Source organism: Rhipicephalus sanguineus, chromosome 11, assembly GCF_013339695.2.
Source record: "Rhipicephalus sanguineus isolate Rsan-2018 chromosome 11, BIME_Rsan_1.4, whole genome shotgun sequence".
Taxonomy (NCBI): domain Eukaryota; kingdom Metazoa; phylum Arthropoda; class Arachnida; order Ixodida; family Ixodidae; genus Rhipicephalus; species Rhipicephalus sanguineus.
The window spans coordinates 69,817,906-69,830,238 of NC_051186.1; the positions used below are offsets into that span (position 1 = coordinate 69,817,906).

The following is a 12,333-nucleotide window of genomic DNA, read 5'->3' on the forward strand; positions in this document are numbered from 1 at the left end:
GATGGGAATCTCTGGAGCACTTCTTTTTGACGTGCCGAAGATTTAAAACACAAAGAAAAGATTACTAGGAGAACCCCTGCGGAAGTTGGGCTTGAATTTGTCACTTCCGGTGATTCTTCATTTGGGAGGCAACCATATTGGTTTTAGCCACAGGAGCGTTTTCAACGCTGTCTCTAATTTTTTACGAGAATCCAAAAGAATTGAATGTTGAGTGTAGCCTCAGTTGTCTATATGCAACTGTATATATAATAATATATATATATTTTTTTATTGTTCTGTTGTTCCATATAGGTTTTTTTTTTCTTCTTTTTTTCTCTTCTTTAAATCTTGCGAGTTATGTGTAAAGGCTAAACATTTCATTTCAGCGTTTTCCTTCACTAAGTGAATTAGTTTCCTAAGCAAAGCACCGTCCGCCTTCATGGCCTATCCCCCGCAGTGGGTTGAGCCAAAGTACTGAGGAACCAACCAACCAACCAACCAACCCCTCCCTCCCTGGCTATGCCAGTGGACAGTACTAGTCTGCCGATGGCACTTGACTTCTCAGCCTCAAGCCCTTCTTGGGCTCTGCACCATACTGCTGAGCTATCAAGTGTTTGTGGTACGCTAAGACTAGAGATCATCGTTTCTGAACATTTTACCGGCCCCGAAATTCCTTTAAACAACCAAGGCAATGTACTATCGGAACTGTTGTCACGCGCCAAAAGCGGTCCGAGCCCTCTTCACACTCACTCTCTTTCCCAAAATCCTCGTAAAAAGAACTTGTAATTGCAAACAAACAGTTACAGACGAGACAATGCTCTTTTCATATGCAATGTCACTACACCCACCAATTCAACTACTTTCTTGACTTGCACCGTCAAATCCTCACTCACACCGACCGACTACGCTTGAAAATCCCACGCCTATTGTGTTCCCGCAAGAACTGCGCATAGCACGCAAATCTCTCAAGAGCCGGTTTCGCAATCTCTTCGACACAAAAGTTATCAATGGAGTTTAGACAAGGGGCATCTCCGTAGCCAACATTTTAACGCAAGGTCTTAAGTATTCAATGCTGATCAAGCCCCGACGAAGTAACGTTGGCTCTGAAAAATGTCGATAGTTTCAAGCTCCATTGATACGAGTGTCCACCGTTCGGTGAAACCATCTCATTCAAATCATGCTAGGAATATGATGCTACAAAAAAGTGTATGCCCTTCGAGGAGTACCTCTTCACCTAACAATACACCTCTCCTTTAACACTGCAGGACCACTGTATTTCCAGATTGAAAATGTCGTGCACGTTATCAGCATATTCTCACCAGGAACGTAGCAGTTGCAGAGCTTTTGAGAAAGGAAACACGAGAGAGACGCGATGATGGTTACTTCGAGAAGACACGCATCAAGGGGTATGAACATTTAAAAGTGAACGACAAAAAATCTCTTGGTAGAGGCTGCTGCTTTCCGAGGGCGGCATTTAGTTAATGTTTCTTTTCCTTAGCTCTAAGGAATAGAATCCTGAAGCCTACGGACTTCGAAAACAGCGGTGGTTGGATGGGACATGCTAGCGCTGAACGTCGGTGGGTTGGGTTTGTTGGTTTCAAGAAGTAGCAGCAGTGTGTGCTTGCAGTCGGCAGGCAGTCTTCTCTCCCCTTCATCGCCATGTCCCATCGTCTGGCCGCCATCTTTTTTTTTCTTTCTCTACTTCTTCTCGTCCTCATCGCCTCGGGTCTCATGCGGGGCAGGCAGCTTCTCCCAGGTGGGTTCGACGCCCCAGATATCGCGGGCGTACTCGCAGATGGTTCGGTCGCTAGAGAACTTGCCCGACGAGGCGATGTTGAGCAGCGACATCTTGGCCCACTCCTCCGGTTTCATGTACATGGCCGACACCTTCTCCTGGCACTTCATGTACGACTCGAAGTCGGCCAGCAGGAGGAACCTGACGGAGACGGGGTGCAAAAGAAAAGAGCAAGAAAGAGGAAAGCTTTAACACGAACGACTATCTACGATATATGTCCTTTTGCAACAATGACAATCCTCATTCTCAGCCTGTTTTATGTTCTTAGAAACTAGATCGTTCGGCAAGTTGTTCAGATGATTAAAATGAGCACAAGATAATAAGAGACGGGACTAAGAAGGCCACTGGACAAGCACCTCGTCTCGTATCACGTTATTTCGCACTCATCTTAATCATCATGAACCACGAACTTGGCCAACAGACTACTTTAAGTTACATTACTAGTTGCTTGCTGTCAATGTTCAGTGTTATGCGCTTGTCCTGTGGCCTCCTTTGCCTTGTCTCACATTACTTAGCACTAATTTTACTGAGCCCGACAAAATGACCTTCTCAAATAGGCGCGGTCGAATACTCTGTACGGCCATGCCACATACAAGTTTGAGCCTTAATATCTCTGGGCTGTCTTAATGTATTATGTTGCGTTCGACTTCAAACTGTCTGCAATGATGCGGGTTTCGCCTTTTGAATGGAAGGTTCTGTAACGTGCGCCGACACCGCACAGTACGTGGACCTCTGGCATACACCAGGTTCTGTCTGTGCCATTGACGTGCTTGATTCCGCAAGGATCACTTGTTGGATCATGTTAGTGCCTGGCAAAAGCATGAGACAACCACCTTATCCCTTGAATCGCAAATTATGACACTGCTTTGTTGCTTTGCCTTTGACTGCCACTAAGGTTCCCGTTTTGCACATGTGCGATGCTACATCAGCATGTAGGTGTGAGCCATGTGGTTACCTGTCGTACTTGAGCACCACATCAGTGAGGTCGTGGAAGAGATTAGGGTTGGATGGGCTGAAGAAACCACTGTTGATCTGGTCAATGGCCTTCTTCGCCTCTGGCAGCTTGTTGTAGTAGTCCCAGGCATTGTATCTGCAAGAGGGAGTTCACGTAACAAGATGCAGGTGTCGTCGGGACAGGCAAAAATAGTAGGGGTGTGCAAATATTCGAAATTTCGAATATTTTTCGAATAGTGTTTGCTATTCGATTCGATTCGCACTGGAATTTTACTATTCGAACTATTCGAACTTCCCAAAAACAAATACAGTCAATGTCCGATTGAAAGTCACCCCTTCAAATTTTCAATATGCTTCACCTCATTACACTCCCGTATTGCGGCAAAGCTGCTTTTCAAGTTCCGTTACGGTCGAACTTTGCCAAGAGACAACGTCCGATTAAAAGTGGTCCCTAGATTTTCAATATGCTTCACCTCATCACACCCCGGTATTGCAGCAAAGCTGCCTTTCAAGCTCCGTTACGGTCGCATTTTGCCAAGAGACAGTCAACGTCTGATTGGAAGTGGTCCCTAGATTTTTCAATATGCTTCACCTCATTACAGCCCGGTATTGCGGCAAAGCTGCCTTTCAAGCGCTGCTACGGTCGCAAATTTACTAACTCAAGAAAACGCTGGTTCTAACATGGAGATGAAAGATGTGGCATAGGTGGGGGCTCAATTATTGCTGTTTTGGACCTGAAATTTGAGCAGGAAGTCCGAAAAATCGGAAGCCGAAGCTTTTTAGCATCGAAAATTTCAGATATTATATATCAACGTCTACGAGGCAGATTTAGAACTCCGGACTTTGAGAGAGGAGGAGAGGCTGAGGAGATGGCATCTTTGCCTATCACGTGTAAAGTGTTGTCGGCAACACTGGTTGCACCAAATCATGTACATAAATACAATTCGGCCTCTACATTGCCTCATTCTTGATAAGACAACTATGAAACACCAACCCGCCAGTGCTTCATCAACCTAGCGAAAAGAAACACTTTCATGTTGCTATCTCATAAGAATATGCTTAGGAATCCTCTCTAACTTTTTTTTCTGCAATTTCACTTCGAAGTATTCGAAAAATATTCTAGAAATATTCGAGAAATATTCGAAAAATATTCAATTCGAATTCGCTTTGCACCCAAAATTTTGCTATTCGCACAGCTCTAAAAAATAGTGTGTGGACAGTGTTGGTACAAGACTAAACGCTTAAAATGTAACGTTCTCAAATACCAAGTGGGTTCCCAAAGCCTGTACTTAGGAACGACTGAAATCCCGAGACATCTGCAGTCGAAAAAATGTGCCACATTTGCACAAACATTACGATGATGTGCACATAATGTAAAAGGTCACTCTGCTAATTGCAAAATTTTTAAAAAATTGTATCACACAAACATACACACAACCAAAACTCCCAATGTGCGACGGAATACGTGATTTTCAAGTGTCCCAGATTTTGTGGGACTGTCGAGAATTTTAATTTTAAAAAGTTCAGGCCCGCCTGAGCCTCCTAGGGACAAATATTTGCCCAGCCTCACAACACTCAAGAGTAGGATCTGCTCTTACAAGCACAAGCGAGTCCCAAAAAAGACGTAGCTTGGAACCTTCAAACTCTACCACACCTTCTATACCGCTCTTCCCGTTCATGAGGGCACTGTTACAGTAAGTGAGTAGGCTTGCTATAACTAAACCAAAGACGACCGAATTAAAAAGACTGTAAAAGAGCATGGTGAAGCGTGGGTCAAGGCAAACCCACTGTGATGAATCGCACAACCATTAAAAAAAAATGAAGTACTAAAGGCAGAAAATAGTCTCCCTCCTCCCCTAAGGCAGAAACCGTTAACTCTGCGTTTAACTGTTGTAGTGAAGAAAGAGGCTTGAAGAGGTGAACAGTGGTAGTACATGAAACGTCGCTGAAGCTTATGTTCTGACAAGGGGACTTAATCCTGTCGAAACATCCACTCCGGTGTCATTCCTTCTCCGACAAGTCGTCGCAGTACATAAAGTGCATGCAATAATAATAATAATATCCAAGTACTTACGTCCAGAAACCCCAATATGATTATGAGGCATGTTGTAGTGGAATTTCAAACCCCTGGGGTTTCTTAAACATGCACCTAAATTTATGTACACGAGCCTCTAGCATTTCACCTCCATCGAAATGCAACCGTCGTGGCAGGGTTTGAACCCGCAACCATTGGGTCAGCAGCTGAGCACATAAAGCTCACGCAAGACCACCCTCCTACGCACATTTATAGTAGCAAATCACGCCACTTCACACCCTTTCACATTTTTGCACACCCTGGCAGATCCACATTTCCCAACTTGTGTTACCATCCACAGAGCCCAACCGCAAACACTGCAGTTGCTTATGCTTAACACCTGTCAAAACTAACCCTTGTTTCAACATATGGCATTCGGAGCTTGCGTTTATGTAGTGTAATGTGAAATGTTTTCTCGATACAGTTTCGCATTATCACTGGTATGAATGCAGTAAGCAGACGATTTTTCGTTGGTAACCAGTTTGGCAACCAGCATGCAAGTGGCTCATGAGAATTGCCGAGATTCGCACGGTACTCACCCCTTCCTCTGGAGCTCTTCGACTTGCTCCACGTTCATTCCAAAGACGAACATGTTCTCGGGTCCCATCTCCTCTCGCATCTCGATGTTGGCTCCATCAAGGGTGCCAATGGTCAGTGCGCCATTCAGCTGTGGAAACAATTTTCGAGTACATGAAACATCCGTTCGCAAGGAAAAGAACAAACTTTAAACAATGACAATCCTAACTTCAATCGACGCTTCTTGATGGAGGAGGCAAGTACAAAAAGCGACTATTAACCCGACTAAGGTTTTTGACCAAACTGCAGAACGCAAATTCGGTACGGGATGCAGAAGAGCACACACAGCATTGGACCAGCACTAACTCGCAAATATATTGCCACGTGCGCTTTTTTCACTATTTTTATGTACCCGGTCCGTTACACGTATAACCACTGCCTAGTGTGAACCGCGCCCGAATGTCTCGGAACCTTCCAGATTATTTTAGAATCTTCCGATAGGCTTGAATGCACAAACACGAACAGTGGAGTTCGTTCTGGAACTAACGTGGCCACCAGCGATAAGGCTCGAACGTTCGATGCCTGTATAAATACCGATGCGTTTTACCACAGATCAGATTACTGACAGCCGATGCTCCGTTTGCCGCTATCAGTGCACACCTCGTAGCTCGACTTTTCGTTTCCCGGGCACATGTTCGCCCAAATAAAGAGTTACGTCTTTAACAGCCCGAGTTCTGTCTTTTTCGCCGTCATGATCACGTGACAATATAGTGGAAAAACTTTCCAACATATACAGTGGACTCTCGTTAAACAGAACCTGAAGGGGTCAGAAAAATGTTCCATTTTACAGGAGTCCCATTTGCCGAGAGACTAATGGGTGTGCAGAATTCAGGTACAAAACCAATCATATCCGAGGCAGTTGTGCCATTTAAGCAGCATTTCTGTTGAACAAGTTTCCGTTTACTGAAAGTGCACAGTATATACTGTACAGCCAGCATGCACATGTGCACTGCCCATTAAAACCACAAAAAAGACACACACTCAAACCTCGATATAACGAATTATTGGTTATAACGAAGTAAATGAAGAATAGTGTCGTCATAGATACAGTATTACAAATAAACGTTTATAACGAATTTTGGGATATAACGAAGTTATTTTCGTGGCAGATGTGACTTTGTTATTATGCGTTTTGAGTGTATCACCAGAATGCAGATGAGAACATCAACCCTAAAAATTCCTTTGCTTTTTTGCGCAACACCACAGAAGTATCACGAACTTAATCACTTCCTTTCTTTCTGATATGGTACGCTTCCATAATTTTCACAATAAAGATAGTTGCAAGATAGCGCTTGTCCTGTGCTGTGTGTGCTGTTCTAAGCCCTCTATCGAATTTGCACTCTGCAGTTTAGAATTATGAACCAACTAGCCTAGCAACAAGTTCTCTTATGTTCCTGGCCCCTGCACGATAAAGCAGTGGCAATAAACTAAACACACCGTTGAATAAATGGTTCGTTTAACATTTGAAAGCTACTCGGGCTATCGGACGCTGTACCCTAGGGCTCCGGACAGTTTCGACCCCCTGGGGTTCTGTAACGTGCGCTGACACCGCACAGTACATGGGCCTCTGGCATTTCGCCTCCACCGAAATGCGACCGCCACGGCCAAGTTCGAGCTTGATGGGGTCTTACTAGGCTTGTGCGAATAGTACATTTTAGGTTCCAAGCGAATAGCAATTTGGTTGAATAATTTCGAATCGTATTTGAACACTAGTACATATCGCATATTATAAAGAAAAATGAGCATATTTGTCATGACCCAACTAAACTGCACAATATTTTTAAAAATTCAAACAAGGCATGTGCAAATGTCACTCTTTTTGGTTCAAAGGGAAGTGGAAGCAACTTTGAATAGCAGCAGGATTTGACTTTCGGTAGAATGCAAGTGATAGCCTGTAAAATATGTTAAGTTTTAAAATTTACTTTACTTCGAGCATATAAGCCAGTATAACGAGCTTTTAAACTTAAGAAATGATGAATCGATGTGAGGGTAATTTGTTCATTTAGAGCTTCGCAGCAGAGCAGATTTTCCCTGGAAAGATGTATTCATGGTACAGCACCCATGCACTGCAGTAAAACCACAATTGCAGGGGGTTACATGCGGTTTTTATGTCTATTCGTTCATTTTGAATAGTTCAAAATTTTGAATAATTTAAAATCATTTCGAAGCGAATTCGAATCCTGTAATATTCGTTTGAATATTTGAACTGCTCAAATATTCGCACAAGGCTAGGGTTTACGCACCAGGGCCACGATTTGGCTATGAATTGGCCACGATTTGACTATAATGGGGGGTGCTAGATTAATTTTGACCACTAGGTGTTCTTTGATGTGCAATGAAATCTGAGTCCATGGGGCCTTTAGCACCTTTGCCTTTGCACACCGAAATTTTCTTACAACGCGCACGCCGTCTTTAGCTCCAAGTTTTCTGTATTTTTCACAACAGTTATATGGGAGAAAATACGGCAATGCTACCGCATTAGAAGCAACAGGCGAGAGAGAGTGAGAGACCGACCATGAACTTCATGTTTCCGGTTCCCGAGGCCTCCGTGCCAGCCGTGGAGATCTGTTGGCTGAGGTCGGCGGCCGGGATGATCTTCTCGGCCAGGGTGATGCGGTAGTTCTCCAGGAAGAGGAGCTTCAGCTTGTCCCCGATCACGGGGTCGTTATTCACCACATTGCCCACCGCAATGATCAGCTTGATGATCTGCTTCGCTATGTGGTAGCCTGGAGCTGCCTGCAGTCACCAAATCAAACTAACTTAAAGCAGCTTGCTGGGCTAGTTGGAATACTGAACTTTCGAAGCATCTCCAGTGCTCAGGCGAAACAGGAAAAAAACATGCGAACACCGACAGAAACGGGGACAGTGAGAACACCGCTATTCAACTAAACTTATTGCACAGAAGGAACGGGTTTTTATACAGTCAATATGAGCAGAAAGATGCCACAATAAGGAATGTGACGCATTCATGTTGCCGCTCAACAGCAATTCACATACACAAGTTTGAAAAAGATACACAGCTTCTTTTTTGCGACAGCACGACAGAGGCAGTGCTTACACAGTTCTCATTTTCTTTCGTAATACAAAAGGCCTCGTGAAAAAAAATCAAACCAAACTGTGCACTGCCACATCCGGAAAAGACTTTTTACCACCTGCCCTCTAACACAGTCTTTTGACTCTTTGTTGCGACTTGCCATGTATACGACTAAGGACTGAACCCCATGCCTCTCCGATAAGAGTATAATGGACTCCTAAGAGAGTTCACGTGTCTCTTTAAAGAGAGTCATACTCAAACCTCTATATAACGAACACGGATATAACGAATTATCGGTAATAACGAAGTAAGCAAAAAATAGTCTTGCCATGAATACAGTGTTATGAACGCACGTTTATAACGAATTTTTGAATATAACGAAGTTATTTTCGTGTCAGATCGGACTTTGTTATAATGAGGTTATTCTGTACATGGCAATAGTAACACTTTTTTCTTGTAGTGTGGGATACCTTCAGTACCACTGTCATCCTGAATTCTCACTAAAGATGGATGATTTCTTTCTTTTTTATTGTGGACCACTTACGAACATGTTTTGATTGCTACACATAAACTAATCCGCTCCTGCTTTCGTTGCTCAATGGAGGGGGGGGGGGGTGCTGCTGTACACCAGAGCACAGCACAGCCCAGAGATGAAGCTACGCTCGCAGAGAGCTCTTCTTGACAATGAAGGGAAAGCTACGGGGGCGGGGCTTCTTCACTTGTACTTGGCACTCGTCTCGTACCGCTGTGGGTAAGTGATGGCTGCGCGCAATCGGTGTTGCATAACGATGCCGACGCTGCTTAGCGTTTGAGGTACGTGTAAAAGGCAGGACTCTTTCACGCGTGCAAAAACGCAATGTGACAACATATAAAGTGCAACAAATACAAGTATCTCACTGGTATGTGTTGCGTCCTGTCTCAAAGAGCTACATGTAGAAAATAAAGGAGTAGTTTTTATATCCCATGTAAAAAATATGGACGCAATTGTGGAATATTGGCTCTGTAGCCTTCACTTCATTGCCAAGAAAAGTTATCTGCGACTTGAGTATAGCTCATTCCTGGCAGTGCAAAAAAAAAGGTGAGAAAAGAAAGATGCAAAAAAAAATTACACCATCTCCCGCTAAAGGGGACCTTGAGGCGATGCAAAGCCGGAGCACTTGCACGATAGCGTTCTGTTGGCGTTCGTTGGGCATGCTACCGACCTTGTGTCGTGGAACGCGAAGAGGAATGCTACGCGTGTCGTGTCTTCCATCTAGCCTGGCCGGTAATTCTCACAGGGCGAGCGGGGAACGCGGTATACAGGCGCACGAGAGGGGAGCAGCGTAGAAGAGGAGAGAGAGGGGGAGGGGACGTGCATGCGCTGGTGCTCATCGCGGCGCTGCGGAGGACAGAATTTCGGCATGTCGAACCCGCATTTCAGAGGAGTCAACCGAAGCAAGCGCTGGACTGGACGCGCGCAGCACTCTACCACTTGAAGGAGAGGAGACTAGAGGAGGAGAGTAGCGTATGCGCCGTGAGAGCAGAAGCGAGAACGCAGGAGAAGCGCAAGCAGGTGCTGGGAGAGAAGTGGAGAGAGTAACGCGCAGCTGTTGGAGAGAGGGAAGGAGGAGAGTTGCGCATGCGAAGTGTGAGTGCGGACAACGCTGCGTGTGGATTACCACGCCACCTTACATACCACCGAGCAAGAGATGCTTCGCATCTAAAATATCAAAACCGCCATGGAAGGGTACGAATGCGTGAATAACATGACTGATAGGTCGTGACGTCAATAACATGACATGCTCGTTCAGGGGTGACACTGTCCTTAAAAAAATTTACTTCTGGATTGATTTTGATGAAACTTCGTGACTTTATGTATATTTGCATGCTGATTTCAAATACACTCAAACCTCGTTATAACGAACACGGATATAACGAATTATCGGTTATAACGAAGTAAATGAAGAATAGTCTTGTCATAGCTACAGTGTTACAAATAAACGTTTATAACGAATTTTCGGATATAACGAAGTTATTTTCTTGGCAGATGCAACTTTGTTATAATGAGGTTTGAGTGTACACAATTATTTTTCTAGTGTAATGTGTAGTTTTAAGATGCAAAACATTTGATGTACCTTTTGGGGAGCAAGACTTCTTTCTAAACTGAGTGAGTCGCAAAGTAAATCAGCATATCACGATAATCTGCAATCAGAACTGTGTGCAGTTTAACAAAAATGGATCTTCTAAACCCATTCGAACAAAAGTTATGGTATCTTCAACATTTGCGAGTGAGTCAATTTCAAGCTAGAATTTCACTCGTGAATGTTTAACATAACATAACTTTTATTCTTATGGGATTAGAACATCCATTTTGTTGCACTGCACACAGTTCTGATTCCAGATTATCGTGATATGGTGATTTACTTTGTGACTCACTCAGTTTAGAAAAAAATCTTGCTCCCCAAAGGGTACATGAAATATTTCATATCTTAAAACAACACATTATAATAGAAAAAAAATTGCATATTAGAAATTAGCACACGAATATGGATAAACTCAACAAATTTCATCAAAACTGATCAAGAAATTAAAAACGTTTTTTCAAGTGTCATATCCCCCCTTTAATACGTCACAATGATAATAGTATTCACATTGGATATGTGGTATGAGCCAAGTATGTGCGGGTATGAGCCACACATAGAAAGATGCAAAAGATGCCAAAATTGGCATAAAAAGAATACGAATGCATGACTGACGTGACCTGACAGATCTTGACATCAATAACGTGACATGCTTGTCAGTTACGTCATGATTAACAATAATAACCACAATGGATATGCAGGTATGAGCCATAGATATGCGGGTATGAGCCACACATAAAAAGAAAGACTAAAAAAATACCAAGAATGACATGGAAGAGTATGAATGTATGCAATGACATTCGTGATTTCAATAACGTGTCATGCTCGTCGGTTATGTCACCATGATAATAACCGCATTGGATATGTGGGTATGAGCTACACGTAGAAAGAAAGAGAGCAAGAAAGAAATCGTATGTGAGCCAGTGAAGTGAATCAAACGCTTGGGGCAAGTGCCATTAGACATTTAAATGGAACATTAAGGTGCCCTAAATTTTTTCTTACAGTGAAAGCTGTTATGAGATCACAACAAGGGCCGTTTTTGGCACCGTAGTTGTCTGCCACCGCCAGCCAGTGTCCACCGGTGTCCGTAAAGTCTATCGCGCGAAGTAATAAAAAAAAAAACGAAATAAGAAAAAATTTCCAGGTTGGAACTGGGTTCGAACCTGGGCCCTCTGCGTGGGAGCCCAGTATTCTACCTCAGAGCCATGCCGGTGCTCGAAACTGCTTTGCAAAAAGACCCTATACAGGCTTCATGTCGGGAACGAACCGCATTAATATGTGCAATGTAGCGTGGTAGAAGAGTAAAATAACAACCAGGCATCACACAACGCGAATTGTGTAACCAAGCGAACCAGGTGTTTACGGTACCGCGGTTCTCCGCAGAATGACGGAAAAAGACATAGTGGCTGCTTCACACTTCACAAAAATTATGATGATTTATAGCGTAATGGGTCCCTCACAAGAGCACTTGTATTGGTTGCCAAGGAAGCCCATAAGGCCACCATGATTAATTTCCTCAGAATCTCAATACAGTTATTTTTCTCTCTCTTTCTCACGTTAACTTATGTTATATAGCATGCCGGGAGAGTGAAATAACGTCCGGGTGTCCAACCCATTACAAAGGGTTCAGTCATAATTCTTCATCATCATCAGCATTACATATGGCACCTTGCTTCTCCGCAGAATGACAATATTGGCGTAGTGGGTGCTTCTCAACATCACAAAAATTATGATATGTATCGTAGTGGGTACGTTGCTAGCGTACTTGTATTACTAGCCCCAAGAACGTTTACAACGGGAT

The 12,333-nt window shown here is 43.6% G+C and overlaps 1 protein-coding gene across 1 annotated transcript in view; it reads right to left on the reverse strand.

Moving 5' to 3' along the window:
- Window positions 1-1,559: 1,559 nt before the first annotated feature.
- Window positions 1,560-12,333, reverse strand: part of LOC119374083 (glycogen phosphorylase) — a 36,220-nt gene continuing 25,446 nt past the window's right edge. The window contains exons 13-16 of the mRNA XM_037644143.2: window positions 7,893-8,114; window positions 5,342-5,469; window positions 2,730-2,864; window positions 1,560-1,915 (exon numbers count right to left, since the gene is read on the reverse strand). Coding sequence (XP_037500071.2) covers window positions 1,678-1,915; window positions 2,730-2,864; window positions 5,342-5,469; window positions 7,893-8,114 — 723 coding nt within the window. The 3' untranslated portion in view covers window positions 1,560-1,677. The remainder of the gene's footprint in view (window positions 1,916-2,729; window positions 2,865-5,341; window positions 5,470-7,892; window positions 8,115-12,333) is intronic.